Raw genomic sequence first — 21,447 nt, 5'->3', positions numbered from 1 at the left:
ATGGTTCCAAGTGCCCAGTTTATCACAGTACCATCAATAACTTTCTTTGCTTCCCGGTTCACATTCTTACAAATTCGTTAACTGGTGTTTAACCGTCGATAAATTGATTATACAGGCGCTTCTTATCACGGATCTTTATTTTGACATCATCATTTTATAGCTAAAGTATCTCAATTGATGGAGCGCTTTCCAGGCTTGCTGACCTCGAGAGTTGTATGGGTACCACTTTGTTTTTTTTTCTATTTTTTACCAACCTTTTTTTCACGAAATCAGCCCCATTTAATTGGGGCAGGCGGCCGACGTTGAAGTTCGATGATCTCATAGGGATGGTGATCGTGAAAAAATGGCCGCGTTTCACAAGAATACTAGCTAACCCCACAGACGTTCTCCTGTCTTACAGCTCTGCTATTCTCCCATCAATTTCTCGTTGTTTTTTTTCAATTCAGAATTCAGTTATTGAAAGCTGCCAACCAACCACGAAATTCGGTGAACCGCCACGCATACGGTGAATGACATTAATGCACGTTGAACTTAAGGGAGCTCCCTATACACCTAAAAGAGGGGGGTGCAACACTTTTTTGATCGAATATAGCCATGTTGAGTATCAAATGAAGGGTCTTGACTAGTACCTTCGTGCAGGTATTAGTTTTGACATTGGTTACACAGAGGAGGAGTGCGGCGGCAGTCTGAAGGGGGCAAACTAACACGTTTTCATATGAAGCAGCATTTTGGACATTTTGGTGGAAATCCTTTTATTATTAACAAAGTTATAGTCCGTGAAAGTCGTCTCTTTCGCGTCAAATTACTACTCCCTAAGACTTACAGTACCATATCGAATTGAATATTGGGTATATTCAATGTATGCCCACTACGAGTTATAAGTAGATAGGACCATCGTGTAACCAAATATTCTTACTCATAAAATAAATAAAAACGTTTATACCTGAAGCGCTCAGCTTCCGGTTTCCGACTTGTTATATATGAAGATAGTCGATTTACGCTTTACTGCTTAATGCACCATTGACAAGTACAAGGTATTTGCTGCTGTCTACCTTTTCGCCAACATGCCTATTAAGATCACCGGCAATGACGCTATGTGTGCTAAGTAGGCCGTTTATGCATCAATAACCCTTGCTTATTTCTCAAAGCGACCGACTGAGGATGACGCGGAAGGCTAACCTTACACGATCATTCTGCCAAAAATCAATCCATCAAAAATGAACTGATGGAGTTACTGAAGGATTGACGTGTTCAGTGTAAACAAGACGACAAAAACCATTTTTGTTGCATGTATTTAAAGATCCACACAGTGATAACTGCACTAGATTTAACTTATCAACAGTCCTGCCAGGCTGACAGATTTTATTTAAAAATTTAAATTTTTATCAGTCCATCAGTCATTGCCATAAAAACACCCTAGACCATCCGTTTGCCACAATTTTTGTCATCCAGACTGACGTCAGATTGATCGTCTAAAGTGAGACTTAGAATTTCTCCAAGGCTCTCTAATGAATTTTATATTTGTAACGACATTGAAGGCGAAGAACCAAGAGAGATCAAGTAGGATTCACATTGCGAAGCAGTTCCTACTATACTTTATTTACTTCTTTTCTTGATCCCAGTATGCATACAATTTAGGTTAACTATTCGGTCCGAGAGGGTAATTACAAATCGGGACCATATCTACGAACTCATCAAAAGTACCTCAAGTTATTATATACGTATGTCCCCGGCATATCCTAGCTTGTGACCATTTAAAATCGTTGTTTGCTTTTCGAGAGAAATGTTATTGTATGGTGTTTGGTTGTTTGTGGAACTTTAACTTTCCTTCGCAGCATTTAAAATATGGTATTCCTAGTTGGTAATTAATTGAAAGAATAAGGCTTGAAATACTATACATGCAGTTTGATATTGGAAGAGAGAAAGGTTGGCATAATGTTTGCTGAGGAGTTGCATTAGCAAATAATGTTGGAAAGGTTTCCGTCTTCCCTTTTCAAAAATTCAGCGTATACTATATACACTAGCAGACACATTGAATGCATGCACGAAGCACCAAGCAAGCAACAAGGAGCTAAAATTCCTTTTTAATTTTGGGAGTTCTTACATTTAATGCTGGCAATGGAATTGGTTCACTTATCGCAACTGCTTCTCCAGTTCGCTCGTCAACTTGAGCGTATATTGATGGGCATTGAAGACAAGAGAACGAATATTTAATCTGGAGGGAATTGAAAATATATTGGTCATGAAAAATGACATGACATCATGACATATACTAAGCGTTCGGACTAGAAGAAGATTATTTTGCATTATAGTAATTTTAGAGACAGGAGTGGGAATTCGTTCCCAAAGGGAGAAAAATGAATTACAGTTTAATGCAATAAGGATAAATTTTACATAGCTATTGGGTCAACTCTCTTCATGTCAAGGAGTCAGACGTGTTGTTCACTTTTAGAAGTAAATACAAGGAATTATTATATTCTGGAAGCTAAAAAAACTGAATAATAGAAAGAAGAAAAATAACGACTGATGACTTACATAAAAGCTCTTGGAGTCCTTTTTACAATTGGCCTTTGAAATACATTTGTCCTGGACAGCCTCAAACACTCGAGGCATGGATGCGATTAATGCTAGGGTTACGCATGGATGCTTATCGGACTTCATTGCCATTACTTCACTGGCACGATTCTCGTGTGTCACCATAGCCAAAGCAGCTTCTGGATATTTATAGTAAATGGCATAGTCGATTGCACTCATGTCCATGTAGTTATACAGAAGCTTGCAGCCCATGGATAGTAAAACAGCAACTGCATTTGGTTTGTTCTCCATCGTTGCGAGATGTAAGGCTGTGTTCTGCAAGATGGATTGAGAAATGAGCACAACAAAAATTTCACTGAATAACTATTAATTAACATCAACTATAACAAAAACTAAATAGTAAAATAACTCACCCCATCTTTATCCACCTGGTCTAATAAATGGGAGTGCACTGAATGAAGTAGTTCAATGGTTTGTGTATAGCCGGACATAGCCGCTAAGTGTAGGGGATTGCGTCCATTGTGATCGCGATGAAGAAGAGCTCCTCTATTTAAGAGCAGTTGAACTACTCTAGTATGGCCTTGTTGCGAAGCAATATGTAAAGGAGTCAAGCCCTCTCCATCGCTTTCATTAATGATGAATGTCCCTTTTTCTGAATCTAGTAGCTGTTTGACTGTATTGAAACGCCCGTATCTTGCAGCAAAGTGCAAAGGGCTTTCGTTGTTGTTATTCTTGAGATTGATACAAGCACCGAGGCGTATTAGATTTTCTAAAGATCGAATGTGGCCTTCTCGGCTGGCATAATGTAATGGCGAACAGCCCGTATTGTCTTTCTCATTCAAGAGTTGAACGAGTTGTGCTTTCGATTGTGTCTTACCGACTTCTTCAGCAAATTCTCCCAAGCGTCCGCCATTCATTATGACAAAGTGCAGGATGTTGCGATTATTAACGTCCTTCATATTGATGCGCGCTCCTAATCGTATTAAACAAAGTACTGTTTTCCATCCGCTTCGAGATGCTGCCAGTAGAAGTGGAGATCTATGTTCTTTATCTAAGGCATTCATGTCGGCGCCTTCACACACTAAGTATTCTACGATTTCTGGATGGTCAAACATTGAAGCGCAGTGCAGTGGAGTCATTTTTTGGACATCTGTGCATCCTAGGCAGATACGCTTCTCTTGAGGCTGCATAGTAAACATTAGCTTAACGATGTCTATAGCTCCCTAGAAAATATGGAAAGAAGTAGACATTCATTACTCGTATGATGTGGTGACATAACTCTTGACTAATGAACATAAGTAAGTAGTTCTGTAAGACTATACACATATCTATTACATTTTATATAATCTTTCAAAACTACTCACCTGTGTATACTATAGATACGATACACGATGGGTAGCATATTGTATTCTAACCGTGGAAATAAATTTCTTCAATTATCACAAGAAAATATTATATAAAATGAAGAGAACCATGTTGGCATACTCTACAATTCTCATTGCCGAAGTTGCCGAGAGGGGAGGGGTTTTGGAAGCGCCTTAATAGTGCGAAGCTAAAGTTACAAGAGATAGGAGAGGAGCGGATATTAGACCCATACCGGATCCCTTTACGGTCAGTTTTATGCTTAGGGGGTCACCACCATCGTGGGATTCGGAAAGGACTGAAGAACACAGCATGTAAATAAAAGGAACGAAACCGGAACAGCGTTTCTTTTACTTGGGGGACGCATAAATGAGTTGAGCGAGTTCATTAAGGGGAAGCGGAATATCCCCCAAAACATCTGGAATTTGATCAGGGGCATTAGGTTGTTGTATATTAGGGCACTGGAAGAGAAAAGTGTCCAAGCATCAAGTGGCGAAGACATGCGGGAACGGAGCAAACGGCGTAGGGAAGGTTCTAGCGGGCCCTTGAGATTTCAGCAAGCTGCGAAGAAAAAAAAGACTTCAACGAAAAAAGATGAACTGGCGAAAATAGCCGGGAAAGTAGATAGTTTCTCGACTACGACCTCAACGCCTGCAATAGCGGAAGAAATCGACACTCGGTAAGCCGAGGAATGGATAGCGGTTAGCAGAAAAAAGAGGAAGAGGGCAGAAGGGAAAAGGATAGAAGCGGGATATGTCTTTCGAAAAGTAAAGGCGGATTTGGGGCTTTGGGGCTTGGGTTATAGTGTAAGCCGTAAAACGAACACAGAAAGAGGATGCTGATGCTGCAATTAATAAGATCTAATCCTCGTTAGCGCATAGTTTTTGTGGCAAAGTGGAGGAGGTGTTAGGAGAGCAAGCTGAGTTTAGATTCAGAAAGTAGGAGATTGAAAGATTGAATGCCAGGATCTAGATGAGGTTGCTTCGAGGATAAATATCGGTGCTGCGTTGAAAAAGCAATTTCATCTTAGCGATATAGGACAGAGTCCAATGAAAATGATCAGGAAAGCGTACGGAGATACGCAGGCTGCTTTTATTATTTTGTCGGTAGATTAAATTGATTGCAGGCGGAGGGAGCACGTATCTCTAAGCAGATGCTTTTGATACCTTAATTTCGGCTACTGTGCAGCAACACGATTCAGTCGACATGATAGGTCAACAAGATCTAGAATGCGTGGGGTCAACTTATCAAGCATTGCACCAGAGACCCACGGTGCATGTTGTGCATAATAATCTAGCGGTTTAGTGAACACTACACCCACAGCGATTACCAAGCTAAGCTGCGCTTTGATGACAACACGAACTCGTAGGGCGCCGCCTACAGGCTTGAAATGGACAAGATACGTACGGATTTCGGCGAGCACGTTCTGCGGTTGATGCAAAAGTAATGGTCTTAGATTTCACTCGAAAAACGATGCTCATTGGTAACTGCGATCCTGGATGTCAGAAGTGCCTTTAATTCGACCAAATGGGATTTAATTAAGGGTGCTTCGGCTAAACTGGATGTCCCTACTGCTTGGCTCGGTTAATTGAGAGTTACCTCTCGGAGATGCTTCTTTCGTACAAAACGGACGACAGGTTGAAAGAGAACATTATGGCAGCAGGAGTGCTTAAAGTTCCACATTGAGACCCCTTCTGTGGAACTTCATGGATGATGTAGTGCATGGCCTTCGAGTGCAACAAGAGGCAACATTGGTAGGTTTTGCAGAAAGAGGGCGAATTCGAAGAGCCACTACTAAGGAACTGCATAGAAGATGGCTGTTGGCATGATCCCGAGACATAAACTGGTCGCTTGTGTTGAGATATGGGTTGAGCGAAAGTATGAGGAAAGGAATTGCCATTTGATACAGTTCCTTACAGGACACGATGGCAATAGGAAGTATTTTCATCGCTCAGACGAGTCTCCTGAGTGCCTCGAATGCGCTGTTATACTCGAGGACTCGGAACACTTAATGTTCCATTGTCCAAGATTCAACACAAACCTTGGACCCCGCAACCTAGTAAAGGAGGTGCTAAGGTCAGAGACGATTTGGATTACAGTAAATGTTACAATAGCCATTATTCAAAAGGAACTCTGAGAAGGGGAACGAACAGAAATAGGTAGAAGAGAGTAGCGTTCTCTTCATTCATAAGAAATCACAGGAAATTTACTAAAATTTGGGAATTCATGGGTGACATTTTCTACCTGTTTTTATGTATGTTAAACCGTATGTGGTCAAGAAGTCAGTGAACTACACACTCCCAAAAAGTGAAGACACACACGTTCATTAAATATTTCGTTTTTATTATCTGTCCGTCCAAACCTTCACAGATTATATGCTCTGTAATCGCATTTTGCTTTTCATGGTATTGTGTAAGGGAAACCAATTTCAATAGTTTACTACCAGTTTGTTTGTATGGCTTTTTTTCCGGAAGTGTAAGTTTTTAAAAGACACTGGCATATATGTTAAAATTGTATGGGAAATTTATAGGCTAAATTCATCCACTAACTCCTCTCTATCCTGGCGAACTGCCGAAAGTATTACTCCGTGCGGTGGACTTGGCTCTAGTAACCTTTCCCTTTGCCCATCAACTGCCTTGCAACTGCGGATATATTCGGTTTATTACGCATACAAGGAATCCGCCCCACAAGCACTGTCAGTGGTAAAACTGGGGGATTAAGAAATTTCGGATTAATACTATCATCCAATCGTGAACTGCGCTATGAAATTGCTTGACGCATTAGTGCAACTTGAGTGAAGTGGTGTTCCATAACTAGCGTTTTTTCTGATCGACGTCTCAAAGAACGTCTGAAATACAAAAAATGGCCGACTATAGAAGGCAATCAATGGTGATTATTGACATAACACGCCATGATTACGTCCAAAATGAAAATGTCCGCGATCAATATGGGATTGCACCGATTGAAAAATTGTTAGAGAGGCGTCTTCGATGGTATGATCATGTTATTTGCGCTAACTAGAATTCACTTGCCAAGATTGGTCTGAATGTCGGAGTCGATGGGAAAAGACTAAAAGTTTCGCTGAGGCAACGGTGGTTTGATACGTTGTATGGCGATCTGAAAGCCTTGTGAGTGCATTCAGATCAGGCCTTTGACCGTTCTGTTCAAATAAAGTTAATAATAGTACGTCACCACATTTTTCGATTTCGCTAGAAAGCAAACACGTTAAGCAAAATATAGGATATTATATTGCGCAGCTTATATCGAGGACCGAGATGGCTTCTTTTAAGCGAGAAATCTCGGCAGATGTGTTTTTCTCAAAACGATATTGATAACATGATTAGGAAGATTTAGATACACACCACATCCGACTTTCAGCTGCATTGAAATTGAGTGAGCGTGCATGAAGTTACGTTATTTGTTCGGTGGAGTAAAGTAAGTCGCTGTACCATTGAGAAACCTAAGTGTCAATAATCTTTTCGAGGAAAGTATGTTACCTTAGTTCTATGGATCCATTTTGATTGCTTTCAGTCAAGAAAGCTCGTTTTTAGCGTTAAAAAATACATAATCTTACATACATGAAATGGACTCTATGTAATTCAATTTATTTAATTCCAAGATTAACTTAAATTATCTTGTTCTTACCTGCGCACAAGCTAAGTGTACCGGCGTTGATAAATCATGTTGCTGGGTAGATATCTTCGCTCCTGATTTTAGGCATAGTTCAACAGCTTTTATATCCCCTCCGTGGACAGCGGAGTGCAAAGGCACATTGCCTTCTGAATCATAAAAAGATATCATCTCCTCACGTGTACACCCTTGCGATTCACCCCACTATTTATTTTGAAAATTTTCATTAATTTTGAAGCATATTTTTTATTTTTTTTTTATTTAGGAGTGCCTGTGTAAATTATTGATCTACGTGCTTTAGTGGATTATTTATTGGTGATTTGCAATATGTAGAAACAATTATTTTACCACAACTTGGTCAACATCAAAGTGAATTTTCAAAACAGATCACAGACTTACCAATTATAATTCATAAATAAATTTTGTTTTGGTCGTGAAATATATTTTGTGACGATTTAAATTTTTAAGAACATGTACGAAGAATGAATCTATGCTACTGACAAATACAACTTGATATTATCGCATGCAGCTCCCTAAGATAAAACGGCCAGGTGAATCGATCAATCAATCAATCACAAATCAAACTTAATTGCTATAATCAGAAGTAATAAATGCAAGCATGCTGGAACATCAACAAAAGCACAGTCATTGTGTCACTAGTGGAAAGATGATGAGGGCCGAGTGGGATTCATAACTTTAGGGAAACTTTAGGGTATTTTATATAACAAAGTAATATCATAAGCATTATCTTCCATTAGCCTAATCATACATGTGATGTTATATCACCAACATCACATATTGCACTCGGCAGTCGTTATTGCCAAATATTACTTATCACTAGAATGATCCGAAACAATGTACAGAAACCGGGAATCATAATCACTTCGTTCATTTAGAAGTTGTTACACTTCGACAACAGAAAGCGTCACGTCTACTAGGAAGAAGGGTGTGATATATTGAACGATACACAGTATTACTCATTTATATTAATATTTTCTAATGTGATATTATATCGCTGGGCAATGCAAACATAACTTATCACAAAAGTAACTTCTCAAGTGGCTGGTGATGTTGTGATGTTGCGAACTTAAGATGGTGTTTGGTGATGTTTGGATCGGCCTCGATGGTAGTAATGTGATTTGATTTGCGCGGAAAGATATCCATAAAGAAACATGGGTCTCCTTAGACGGAATAATTATGAACGTGCTAATCGTAGGCCACCATCTTCCATCCTTGAGGAAATACGGGGGGGGGGGGGGGTTCAATATAGACTCGGACCACTATTCTGAAGAACAATATCGTTGCGAATACCCTCTGAAAATTAGGTGGCAGTGAACACGGGAACCATCTATAACACAGTCCCTCGTAATGACTATAAGGGGTAAATTTGTGCCGCAGCAGAAGATAAAGCATCGTCAAATAATTTTCACAACCATTTGCAGAACCTTGCCATTGCTATGGCAAACATATTTGGTTTCAGTTGCAAAAAAACACAGGATGATCGGTTGCATGTCGAGCGGAGAAGCGACTTCCTAGATAGAAACAAGGAGCTTTTGAAAATTAACAAGTGTGTGATCTCGAAAAGTAGAGCAGACACAGAAGTTTTGCCAATAAGCATGATGCTCATTCTGTCGAAACAAAGAAGCAAATTGGATTTTCGACCGTTCGGTTAACTGAAGACAATGCACAAATTCTGAAACAGTCCGTGTAATTGGTCGGCTTAAGAATCAGAAGTCGTCAGATGCCGATGGAAATAGAACCGAACTGGCTAAATATGGAGGCGACCAATTACACAACGTGTTTCATCAACCATCTATAAGATATTTTCGCTAATTTGGTAGGCTCATATCAAGGAACTTTCACTTCAATCCGCAACAGGTCTGATTTTCTCTGTGCAGCAGGTAATGGAAAAACTGTTGGAATATGGGCATAAGTTGGACCATCTTTTCATCGATTTCAAAACGGATTAAAGAAGCAAAGCCAGGGTATACGGGCTTGAAAGAATTCGGTATCCCGTCTAAGTTGATAGGACTGATTCTGACCAATGTGTGAGTTCAAATAAAAACAGCTTGATCACTTTTGGGACCTTCCATCGTCAACAATGTTATATGGCAAGGAAATGCCTTATCATGTATTCTTTTTAACCTGGCCCTGGAAAAAGTGATCCGTGATATTGATGTCAATCGTAAAAGGCGCTATCCTCTTCCAGCTCACCTAAATACTTCCCTATCTGATAATAGTGACATTCCCTATCTGATGATAATGGTCAGTACCAAAAATGAAAACAGCAACAACATCAAATAGCAATGGTCAACCGAGAACAGTAAAGACAGAAGAATACAACTTTCGAACCATTGATAATTCCGCCTAACTAGGGTCAAAAATCGTAACCGGTTACAGCTATAACGATGAATTCCGCACACGGTTGTTGACAGCCAACAGAGCCTATTTCAGGTCTGGTCCATAGGATCAAAGTTCTCAGTATACAAGACAATGAGTTATTGCCGATTATGATGATGGTGATTCTAAGAAATGCACATAGCGACCATTACTATGTCTGGCATCGGCTAGAAAAGTATTCTCTGTAGATAAAGTCCGCATTGAGTGGGTGTATATGCTTCCCGAACAAATATCACTAAAGAGATGGTTTAAGTCTCCCGAGTTTGGATATATTGTGAAGGATTGCATTGACACCACTAACAGATCGGAGCTATGTCGAAAATGTGGAGCACTTACTATCTTCTATGCAGAAAGATCAAGGACCGCAAATGCAATCAAATGTTGGATATTCAGCCGCAAGGCTCGCTTTAAGTACAGTCATCCAGCTGAAATTAGACGAACTCAGTCACAAAAATCGATGGCGCAATAATACAATTGTATCAGGATCCTGAAGTGTGTTAGAGCACTTCATTCAAAACCGTAACGGTACATCACAGTACATTGTAGGAATCAATGTGGTCAACATTGCGCTCGCCCGAGATTATTACCCTAATTTGACGTAGGCCCTCATTTACAGTCGACTGGTATTCGACATCCAGTCACGATAACAAATCCCTCTGCCACCAGTGAGGTTTAAACCGTAACTTTCCGCTACGACAGTCCAGCGGTCTAACCACTTCAGTCATCCGGACAGTACATAGTTGACAGTGGGGGGTTATTTGTTATGGCGAGAGTTTGGTTTCTGGATGATGTGAATAAAGTGGCCTAGGATCAAGCCAGGAAACTATATGTTAAGTGTAATCTGTGACTACTTCCGGATACGAAACCTGCTTCCCGAATCGGATGAAGGGTCGAGGACATATAATATAGCAGGGGATTTTCCACAGGGTCTACTTTCGGTCCTCTTCTAAAAAACTGAATGTGTGATAACATCGCATGTCTCCCAACATTTAAGGAAGCCGCTGTCATCGAATTCTTGGATGACATCGGGATGGTAATGACTTTCCTCACTTGAACATAGCCGAAATTTATTTGAAGACTTTGGAATGGCACTTGGCGAACATAAAATTGGGGTGGGGCTTTTAACAGTTCAAATATTACTCGAACATGATAAAAAGTGGTTTAGACTTACCACAAACTACGACGATCGGGCATAGGATTTCACATACGGAAATGTAAATGAAGTTGATGTAAATGTGAAAGGGACTATCCCTTACAAGTTCATTGAACTACTAACATTAAAATTGGAGACAGTAACAACATTAAATAACACTGGTCAACTGAAAATAATAAAGATAGGAGAATACAATTTCGACACTGGTGAAAATTATATGTATTTCCGGTAGTCTTGGGTTCTTAAGGAAAACTGAGAGCTCTAAGCCGCGTTTAGTGGAAGAATCTTTTGAAGAATTTTTGGCTTTCATGATGATGAGGCGTAGGCCACCCATTGGATCTCTTGATAGGACGGGAATTATGTCCATAATTTGTATTTATTCATATGTTGGTTAAAGTCTCAGAGCTGGTTTCGCTTCGCGTGTTCCGAAAAGGTAGCTTCCCTCGAAAGCTTTGCTCATCTTAGTAGCACAGTCCTAGCAAGGAAACACTGGTCTCACACTGAAAATCATGCGGGTTCCCGTGAGGTTGCATAATTCATACAGTTTTTTTCTATTTCAAGGGCGGGATAGCTGAGCGGTTAGAGCACAAGGCTGTCGTACGGAAGGTTGCGGTTCAAATCTCACTGGTGGCAGCTGTATTTGTATCGTGATTTGACGCCGGATACCAGTCGACTCAGCTGTGAATGAGTACTTGACTCAAATTAGAGTAATAATCTCGGGCGAGCGCAATGCTGACCACATTGCCTCCTACAGGGTACTGTAGTCCTGTAGTGTACCGTTACGGTCTTGAAGGAAGTGCTCTAATGCACTTCAAGGCCCTAATCCAATATGCATTGTTGCGCCAACGATTATTATTATTAAGGGCGGGAACATCCCACCTTTCTTGCTGCTCTCGACGGGCCTGGAAGGAAGGAAGGTAGTGGGGGATGTAGCCCGAAGTGAGAGAGTTAACTGGTGAATAGACGGGTAGATAAATGAAGATTCGAATCGATGCTGTACTTTTATTCGGCGCTTGGTATGAGAGGCGAAATACCACATTGTCCGAAAAGTCACAGTAAAATAAGCAAATTGAATAAACAACATATAATGCAGGCCATTCATGGTAAGCAAACTGAAAACCATTACAAGCAAAAGCGAATAACAGATGAAATTCTAAACATGGTAGCGAACTAGTTATTATGATATAAGACAGAAGATACACAAACAACACATAATTTTGTCTTGTTTTACTCGCCTGAAAAAACACTTCCATAGTTTTTGAGCTAGCATTTTTAGCTGCTTCGTGAATAGGATAGTAACCATTATTGCACGGTTTACGTGGGCATGCACCGAACTCAGTGATCTGAAACAAATTTTACATCATTTTTCTCAAAGTTACATTATTTTGAATAAAAACTGATTTTTTTATAAAAAATGTATAAAATTTGTTTTCAACACTGTTTCTAAGTTGAAAAAGAAATCTCTATGGGGTTTTATCGAGCAAACTAACGCTAACCATCTGACAAACAATTCATTCGAAATTTTCTAAAGAGTAAAGAAGGAAGGTAATTATCGTTTTATAATCCACTTTAACAAGGGCAGAAGTGGAGTTGTATTTACCAGGATCCGCGCACACTCCTCGTGATCGTAAATGGCAGCCAAGTGCAGCGCTGTACGGCCGTGTTCTCCCCCACGTTGTATATCGATTATGTTCCGGTATTTGCCCATGATTTGAAGCGCTTTGACTTTATTGGTCTCAGTGGCCAAGTGAATGGGGGCCTGCTTCTTCTCGTTCAAAATCCCTGTGTTGACATGTCTGGAAAGAATGGAGACTTCAATTATTTATACGATTTTTATTTCATTTCCTGTGGAAGTTTCCAACTCCTATTACAAACAAATGAGATAAAGGGACTCATAGATGGAGCGACTATTTCGTTTACCCTTTTTACCCCTTTTCCTCTACATCAATTAGAAAATGTTGGGTAACGAATAATATGTCGAGATTTGTTGAAATGTCACTGGACGAGATAATAAACTAAAATATAAGTAGTTTTAGTTTAGGGCTGGATCTACACCACAGGTCTCCTGCCGGGAATTTTACAATGGTTGGTAGTTTTATCTGTAGCAGTTAGCTACTCACTAAGATTGTCTAAACATGAAGATGCATGGCAGGATCTAAGGATATTAATTGTCTAAATTTTAGAACCATGCAAACTTCAAATTCTTTTGTGACTATGAGCAATCAAGTTCATATTCTCCCATGGAAAACATGCTCAAAACTTCAATGGAAAGTCTGCACTTAGTGCTCAGATAGCAAAGTACTGAAACATTCAGCATGGGACTATCATCCGCGGCTCTATTTGCTTAATCGGGGAAGAGGCATCGCAGAAGAAAACTTCATAGATTAATGAGAGAGAACTGCAGGTAAAATTCTGCCCGTCGGAATTATCTCCTGCACGCTTACCAAGCAGGAGCAGAAAAAAGGAAGCTAGTGATGTGAACGCAATTGGACTAATCCGGAGGGGATCCTGTATTTTGGAAACCTCTCAGAAAATTTTAGTGGACGGCACTGTGAGAGAAGGCTGCACCCGTGCACTGAACAAGGGAATAAGTTGTTTCTGAAAAATTGATATTTGCTTCATAAAATAATCGCTGCTAATGACGGAGACGGTGTTTCGTTTTAATTTCCTGAAGACTAAGTTCCTTGGGGTTCCTGTGTCCAGAGAAATCAGACGCAAAGATGCGGAATTTTGGACTGGCTGCAGACTCTTCGGTCAGCCGTAATGCACGTAAGAAGCGTAAGATCAACACGGTTCGCTGTGCTGAAATGGTACTTCAATGTTTTCCGCGGGACTAGGATCCGTGTGCCGGGAGGTCATCAAATCCGCGAGAGAGGTCTTAATGAAGCTGACCCCACCTATAGCAATACTAACATGAAAGGGAAAGGAGAGGACGTATTTCCACGCAGGAGCCTTGTTTCTGACTGCTGCCATTCCTTCTAAGGAAGGCAAACCTCAGAAGGATAATTTACCATCTTGTGGGAATGTCTGCAGAAAAGATTGTTGAAACCTGGACCGAAGTAAGGGTTTATGGTAATAATTATAATTTTCGAGACAGGTGTCTCCATTTGGAGTGCACCGATGAGGTTACCTTAAAGTAGTTCTAGCTTCAATTTTAGCTATTAGTTCTGTTGATCAACCCAAGTTAACCATTGTGAACGCCTAGGGAGTAAGGCAGAACATGACGGGTGTTGGACACCCGGCCTCGAACATTATTCACATGCTAGGTCAACAGAATCCGAGTATTAATCTCGAATGGTAGAGGGTAAGGTGCATGAATGCCTACAAGCGGCAGGGTTTCGATCTGGAATTCGAACTTGACCAAATGAGTCTAAAGTTGTGCCATTCCTTCCTGGCAAAATTGAAATTGAATTATATCAGAAAAATGGGGCAACACAAAAAGTATATTAGCCGAGAACAATCTCAACTTGATCTCGGTGTTGAGAGGCAACGAAAGCGGATCTGCCATTCGATCAGCAAGATAGCTTTCCCACTGTCGAGCGGTCGCTGGACCATACAATACACCTTGAAGCAACCCAACACCGGATACGCCTCTGATACCGCTTGGCTTTCCAGAGTACAAAAGCAGGTCCACCGTTTCACATCAGCGACGCCCAGATCGTCCAGCATATATTACTGGAATTCTCGGTCGAGTTGGAGAAAGCAAGTAGAGAAGTGTTCGCACATTCCAAAAATCTGGGGGCCGGTTGAAAACCGCATTGGCGAGAAAGCACTAAAATCGCACCCACTAGATAAAAATCAACATGCTTTCCAGCGTAGAAAATTCCAGGAGTCTATTTTTCAGTCCTTCGTTCAAAAATAGAGGACAGAACTCAAAAATTTCGTGAACACTGAATTGATGCGTTAGGCATGGGCTATCAGTAAATCCAAATGAAATCGCCAAGGTGTCATTTACAAAAAAACAAAACAAACAACACTGAAACAAAACAAAACTGACTAGTTTTTGCAACCAAAGATGAGAAGAATAACACTTCAACTTTCCGAAGAAGCGAAATATCTGATAGTTTTTCAGATAAGAAGCTTCTCCTCCTATCTCAACGGGGATCAAGGTAACGGTTACTCCTGGTTCTTCAAATTCGTCAGGAGGTGTACCTTTGGGCAAATTATATTATCCGCCCCGTCGGCGAGACTGATGACCAGAAGAGAGAGTAAATGAGGTTTTAATTACCCGCGCGATATCGACGAGAGTCAGTATAAATAAAACGATTTTGGATTTCTTTTGTCTACCAAACCTAAGTACTAAAGAAGACGACAAGCAGTCGCCAAAATATGCCTTTTAATAATTAATTTTAGTAAAGTAAAAGAAACGGTTTTTCGATTTTCGTTCCTTTAAACTTTTTTGCTAAAAATTGGATAGTCAATCTCCCTTACCCTCTCCATTATTTTCAACAAGTGCTTCGAAGAGAACATTTCCCTGGCCTGTGGAAAGAAGCTCTCATTCCTCCCATTCACAAACGTGGCGATCGCGCTCGTGCTGAGAATTATCCGTCCCATTTCGCTCCTCTCCTCCTGTTCCTAAACCTCAAAAGTATGTCAGCGACTGGTAGTCCGTCCAGTTTGACCACCGCATAGTGAAAGAGCAACATGGCTTTGTTAAGCGTAAGGCCACTGCTTTCAACCTGCTCGACTTCACCCTATTTGTGGCCAAATGTGTAAATTCACAGCAGAAAGGGTATTCTATGTACAGTGACTTTACTAAAATATTTGACACTGGAAATTACAGGATGCTTCTGTCCAAACTCTCCTCTCTCAGCGTCCCCTTTATTCCATGGTTTGCCTCCTACCTTTCCAATCGATTCCGCCTTTGGCTGCAAACCGCGCTGCTTTTCTCCCTTTTCTAGCGTTCCACGGGATCTATTCTGGGGCCTTCATTACTTTTATTCTTTATCAACAACCTTCTTCCCCTTCTAACTTGGCTCCGTTTGCTCTATGCTGATGACCTTACGCTGTATTCCGCTATACCGTCGCCTACGGAATGTGTCTCCTTTCAATCAAACCTATATAATTTGCTTCACTGGCGCTCTGCTAATGGTTTAGTGCTAAACGTCAGAAAGTGTCACTACTGCTACTGTTACTCGCTCAAATTATCACCCGCTTCCTTTTCATACTGAAAGATATTCTCTATTATACCAGAACTACACTCAAGACCTCGGAGTCACTTTCGTCAATAAGCTCCCCTTTAAAACCTACTGCTTTGAAGTCACAAATCAGGCTGCAAAAATGGTTGGGCTTTGTACTTCGCTCCTCCTCTGATTTTGATTCCAGTCAACGCTCCTTATCTCTCTTCAATTTCCTCGAGAGAAGTATCTCCGAGTACTGACCCGATCCCTTTTCTTTAAAGGGGTCATCACATGTCTTAGAAAATAACCATGGTTCGCAAACTAGGATTATTAAAAAATATTAAAAGGTAAATTTTCGTTGCCCTGTTATACTTTCTTTATGTAAATTTTGGTGTTTTTTCCACGGCTCCTTTAATGCATAAATAAAAGCCTCCCAATGAATCGCAATTATCTCAGTTTGTGAACCGTAGAAATATGTTCTGAATAAGTCGTTAAAATTTCAAAGAATTTGGTTAGATAGATTTTGGGCACCCGATGATGAAATGAGATTTTTAACCATAAAATCTTAACTGACCATTAATCTGCTACAACTAGTCTATAAACCTTTGGTTTATTAAAAAACAGAGGCTTGGTTTCAATTCTCGCTGTTTTAGCGCTTTCAAATGTCATTTGGTTCGATAAATTCGAGCTTCATTACGCAGATCGATATAAACCTGACATACGACACTTTGTCTGTTCCAAACGACTCGGAATATCGAAAAATCGCTTTGATTCTACACTATATCTAGATACAGTTGATGCCAAAAATTTTCCTCGGATTCCTCGTATCTGACACATGGGATGACTCCCTTAAGAAAAACTTGCCCCGTTGGATTACCCCACCCGCCTTCTCTTTCTGAGCTTCCACTTCTTACAACAGTTATCCGGTTTAATGGATGCTCCGCTTCTCCTGTCGCCGTCCTGCGTCTTATAATACACGTACCGCAGACCTTAAATTTGTTGAAATTATAACGCACAACAGCTTGGTCCCTTAAACTTTTCTTTTTAAGCATAAGTTAAGGTTCCTGCTTTCTCGTCCTTCTGAGAGCAGTAAGCAACTGGAGTGTATTCTGTTTATTGTTCGTTAATAATAAATAAATGCGCCCGGCATCCGGTACAGTTCTATTATTATTATTCTGTTAAGGGAAAGTCGCACCGCGTCCTTGAAGAACTATTGTGCCCCTTTTACTGGTTATAGTGTACCTGTTGATCATAGTATCTCAAGCAGACCTGTAACCGTTAGGAACTTTAGTATGTTCCCCACTTCCAGAAGTTTCAGCTTTGCATCTGGTATTAAGTGTTCTCCCAGATGTATCGACCTACTTTGCACAAGTGCCGGACACTGTCCCAGGACGTGCATAGAGGTTTCGTCCTCCTCCTCACAGAACCTGCAGGCAATGTCCGTAGATATCCCTAGCTTCCCTAGGTGGTAGTTCAGCCGACAATGACCAGTGAGAATTTCCACTATGATTCGAAGGTTCTTTTTGGTGAGGTTTAAGCAATCCTTTGTGCGCATGGGTTCGTATCCCCCAATAAGCACCCTGGACTGCTGCTGCTGGTACAGTTCTAGAAGCTCCTTGTATTTTCAGAGTACTGCAAAGAAGGCAGCTCGTAGACAAATTATTTTGGATCTATGGGGAAACAAAGGATGCGAGGGGCACAGAGGATAGAAAAATATATATTGACAGTTCTTGCAATGATTTCTGATTCTCGAAATTTATCCACAAAAATAGAGAAAACTGGTAGGAACCAGAGGAATGTGTGCTAGGATATAATGAAGTCTTCTTCACCGCTGGTCCAATATCAAAAGGTGGAATCTACCTTTCGAATAAAAACAAGGGGCGGACTTTTTCCTTGAGACAATATGCAACGGTCTTCCAGACTCATATCGCGTTTAGGAATGTATATTCAGTACGGTGGAACTGGGGTAACTGGAGCTAGGTATGGTGCAGAGGGGAATGAAATTTCGGATGCCTCAGCGAAGATGTGATGGTGGCAGTGGGATTTGTATCGTGATTTGAAGTCGGATACCAGTCGACTCAGCTGTGAATGAGTACCTGAGTCAAATCATGGTAATAACCTCGGGCGAGCGCAATGCTGACCACATTGCCTCCTATAGGCTACTGTAATCCTATATTGTACCATTACGGTCTTGAGTGAAATTTTCTAACACATTTCAAGGCCCTGATCCAATTGGATTGTTGCGCCAACGATTATTATTATTATAAGCCAAGATGGTTCAATTTCTCCTTACTGGGGTCGGAACTAGGAATTAAAGTGTCAGCAGCACAGCACAGCAACGTTATCAAAAACTGGAAACAAGCTGCCCATGAGGACAAGTGGCAGAGCCTTAATACTGCTAGACACGCCAAACTTTTTCTGTCAGAACCAAATCCTGCGATACATAAACGAGTTTGGGATGTTCCATTAGATGGGGGTGTCGAAAACAATGCACTACTGCGGTCTAAGAGCCTAGAGGCTGTGGCGCGGCAGGATTCGCGGCATTCAAAATTTATTTCGAATGTCGCGAATACCAGCGGACAGATGACGCTCCACTCAGTTCAGACCTCGCTACAAGAGTGAAGAGCAGAGTAGGTGACGAGAAACGTCAGATGAAAAAAATAATAATAATAAGTAAAAAAAAAAGACAGTTGGTAGTCATTGTGAAAAGAACGAATTTTGTGCTGAAAGAAAATAGTTACGGACGGAAATCAGTATAATTTCTAATATCCCGGATTTTTAATAGGAGTACTTTTTTGAAATTGTGTATTGAACTTTGTTAAATACGAGAACTTTGTAAAATACAAAAAACGTGCCAGAAAACTATTTCAAACGTACCTGGTTTGTTAATTTTACCTGGAATTCCGGACGAATCTGTCTAGATATTATTAAGTTTTCATCAAAGTGAAAGGATAAACATTGGTTCAACTTGGAAAAGAATACAAGCTCCTAAAAGGCTATGCCTTTTCTTACTTCACACACACCCGCATACACATCCATTTTGAGATGAATTTTCTAATGAGTGAGAACACAAAATATGCGAGGGCTTCGGCTTTGTTTACCCTGATTTTAACATCAAATTTACGATTTATGATCTCTTTCCACGTTGTACGGACAATGATCTACAAAATAAGTAGATTCACCGCTCTGCATGTAAAATTACCGAAATAGCATTTAGAACGTAAATGCTACTTACCGTTTCTTTAATTAGTATTTACGTTAAAGGAATGATTGTCTCTCTATAAATAACAAGGTTAGTCTTCAAAATGGATACCTTCTTTTAAATCCAGTAGCTACCAAGGCGAAATGGTACAACCTGCTACCAAATTCCGAAGACTATATTCTGTCCTTATAACTCAATACAACTTTACTTTCCTTGCTTTCATAAAATGGGCTTGTCAATGGAAGGAAACTTCTATTATTTTAAACCACTTCACAATTTAATTATTGTTCATCTCTGGAACAGTGGCATCATTAGAATGGTGAGATAAGCAGTTTACAGATATGGATTGCAACTTTCTTGTTGTTCGAAAAACGGCTATCATACCGATAAACAATACCGGTTAAATGGGAAAACTCAATTTTGTTGGAGAAAATTTGATGTTACAAAGAAGACGTTCACGATTTAGTTATATAAAGGTAGGCAATACATAATATACGGTGAAAGAGAGAAGTGGTGTGAGGTAACATTTTTTCTCCTCGTGCAGGAGATTTCCAAGAGACAGAGTTCTGCCCTTCACCATTGTGGAGATATGGAGTTCTGCCCTTCACCATTGTGGAGACATGGAGAAAAGGGTTCCTTTGTTTCAAAGAATCCTAACTGGATACTGGATACGATGGAATGGAGGGCCTGAATAGCTGACGGAAGGGGTTAGTTTTTTGAGTTCAAAAAGCCATCAACTGCAGTGGCAAAATGAGATTGACTCCAATTAACTCAATTCAAGATTTGCTTTTACAAACTTCCCACGAAATCAGAAGCGCATGCCGCTCGAATAGCAATAATATGGACGACCGATTCGACAAATCAACCCGTATTTTAGGCGTACAGCACTCAAGCCGCAGCTATTTTCGACAACTTCAATGCTGTGGTAGCATGTGGAAGGTTCACTTTCCAATTTAAAGGATGTTTTCTTCTGGAAGGTTTTGTGCAGTTGGACATTATATTGGTTAACGGAGGGGAAATTAATACCTATCGGGAAGAGAAATTGGACCGGGTCCCGTTACAAAAATTAAAGTCCGGTAGTGATGGGTCCTATGACCTCAGTGAACATAAAATTCATAGCGGTCATCAAGCAATCGCCTACGATCTGAAAACTAAGCCAAGGAGAAGAAGGGTTGCATACTCTAAAATAGAGAAAAGATCAGATTTCCTTTCGAACGCAATGGACGCAATAGAAGGCACAATTATGGAGGTTTGACTGGAACAGAATAGGAAACCGGCTACACCTTCTCGGTAAAAGAGCTTTCTATGATGGAGTGCATCTTCATAGGATGTGGCTCCCTTTGTGGAGTTGGCAAATCTCCCATCAGGCGCGTCCCTTCGTGCGGATAAGGGAATGCTCGGCGAATATGTCATGGCCATGCACATGCACGCATTCGGAGATGTGCGTATATGGGTATGTTTATGCGCAGGCCGGGTAGGTGGGAAGTAAACGCCCACCCGTAGATAAAAATTGGCTATGGGAAGGATACCTAGAAATAAAACCAAACATGGAGGAGCAGAAGAAGAATGAAGTTACGGTGCAGGGCTGCGGAAACCCAGTACCGGCGGTTTTTGGGAGTGAGCGAGCGGGCTCCCGGCCGTCGATATCCAACGACCGCAGTGCCTCAGTAGTGGGAACCTTGGCTACTGTGGCATCTAATGTTATAAGCGTACGGGAGGATCTTGAACTGGCTCCAGTGATGGATCCGTTCAGAAGGAGCTCGATTTTTCGCAGATTCCCTCCCACATGGGCACAAGCCCCCACGATCGCTACCCCCAGTGGGAAGCGTATAGCGGGAGACTTCGATGAGGAAGAATCACTGACGCCGATTCAGCCGAGCGATGTTTTGGGCAATGATCAGTCTGGAGCTGCGTTTACTGCCCTCGGTAAAAAAATCATGGAGCTGTGTGAGTTTATAAAGGAGCGCAGGAACATTCACCAAAATATAAGGGCCATGATAAGAGACATCCGTTTGACGTACGGCAAGGCCCAGGATGAACGAGTA

General features: G+C 40.8%; 1 protein-coding gene across 1 annotated transcript in view; it reads right to left on the bottom strand.

Annotated features, from left to right (window-relative positions):
* The window catches only part of LOC119648151 (transient receptor potential cation channel subfamily A member 1), a 295,897-nt gene that overhangs the window by 35,498 nt on the left and 238,952 nt on the right, over nucleotides 1-21,447 (bottom strand). Inside the window, exons 6-11 of the mRNA XM_038049722.1 lie at nucleotides 12,681-12,876; nucleotides 12,316-12,423; nucleotides 7,543-7,731; nucleotides 2,949-3,758; nucleotides 2,536-2,850; nucleotides 2,105-2,215 (exon numbers count right to left, since the gene is read on the bottom strand). Coding sequence (XP_037905650.1) covers nucleotides 2,105-2,215; nucleotides 2,536-2,850; nucleotides 2,949-3,758; nucleotides 7,543-7,731; nucleotides 12,316-12,423; nucleotides 12,681-12,876 — 1,729 coding nt within the window. The remainder of the gene's footprint in view (nucleotides 1-2,104; nucleotides 2,216-2,535; nucleotides 2,851-2,948; nucleotides 3,759-7,542; nucleotides 7,732-12,315; nucleotides 12,424-12,680; nucleotides 12,877-21,447) is intronic.

The sequence above is a fragment of the Hermetia illucens genome, chromosome 2 (assembly GCF_905115235.1).
Source record: "Hermetia illucens chromosome 2, iHerIll2.2.curated.20191125, whole genome shotgun sequence".
NCBI lineage: Eukaryota > Metazoa > Arthropoda > Insecta > Diptera > Stratiomyidae > Hermetia > Hermetia illucens.
This window is presented reverse-complemented; position numbering and strand designations above follow the sequence as displayed.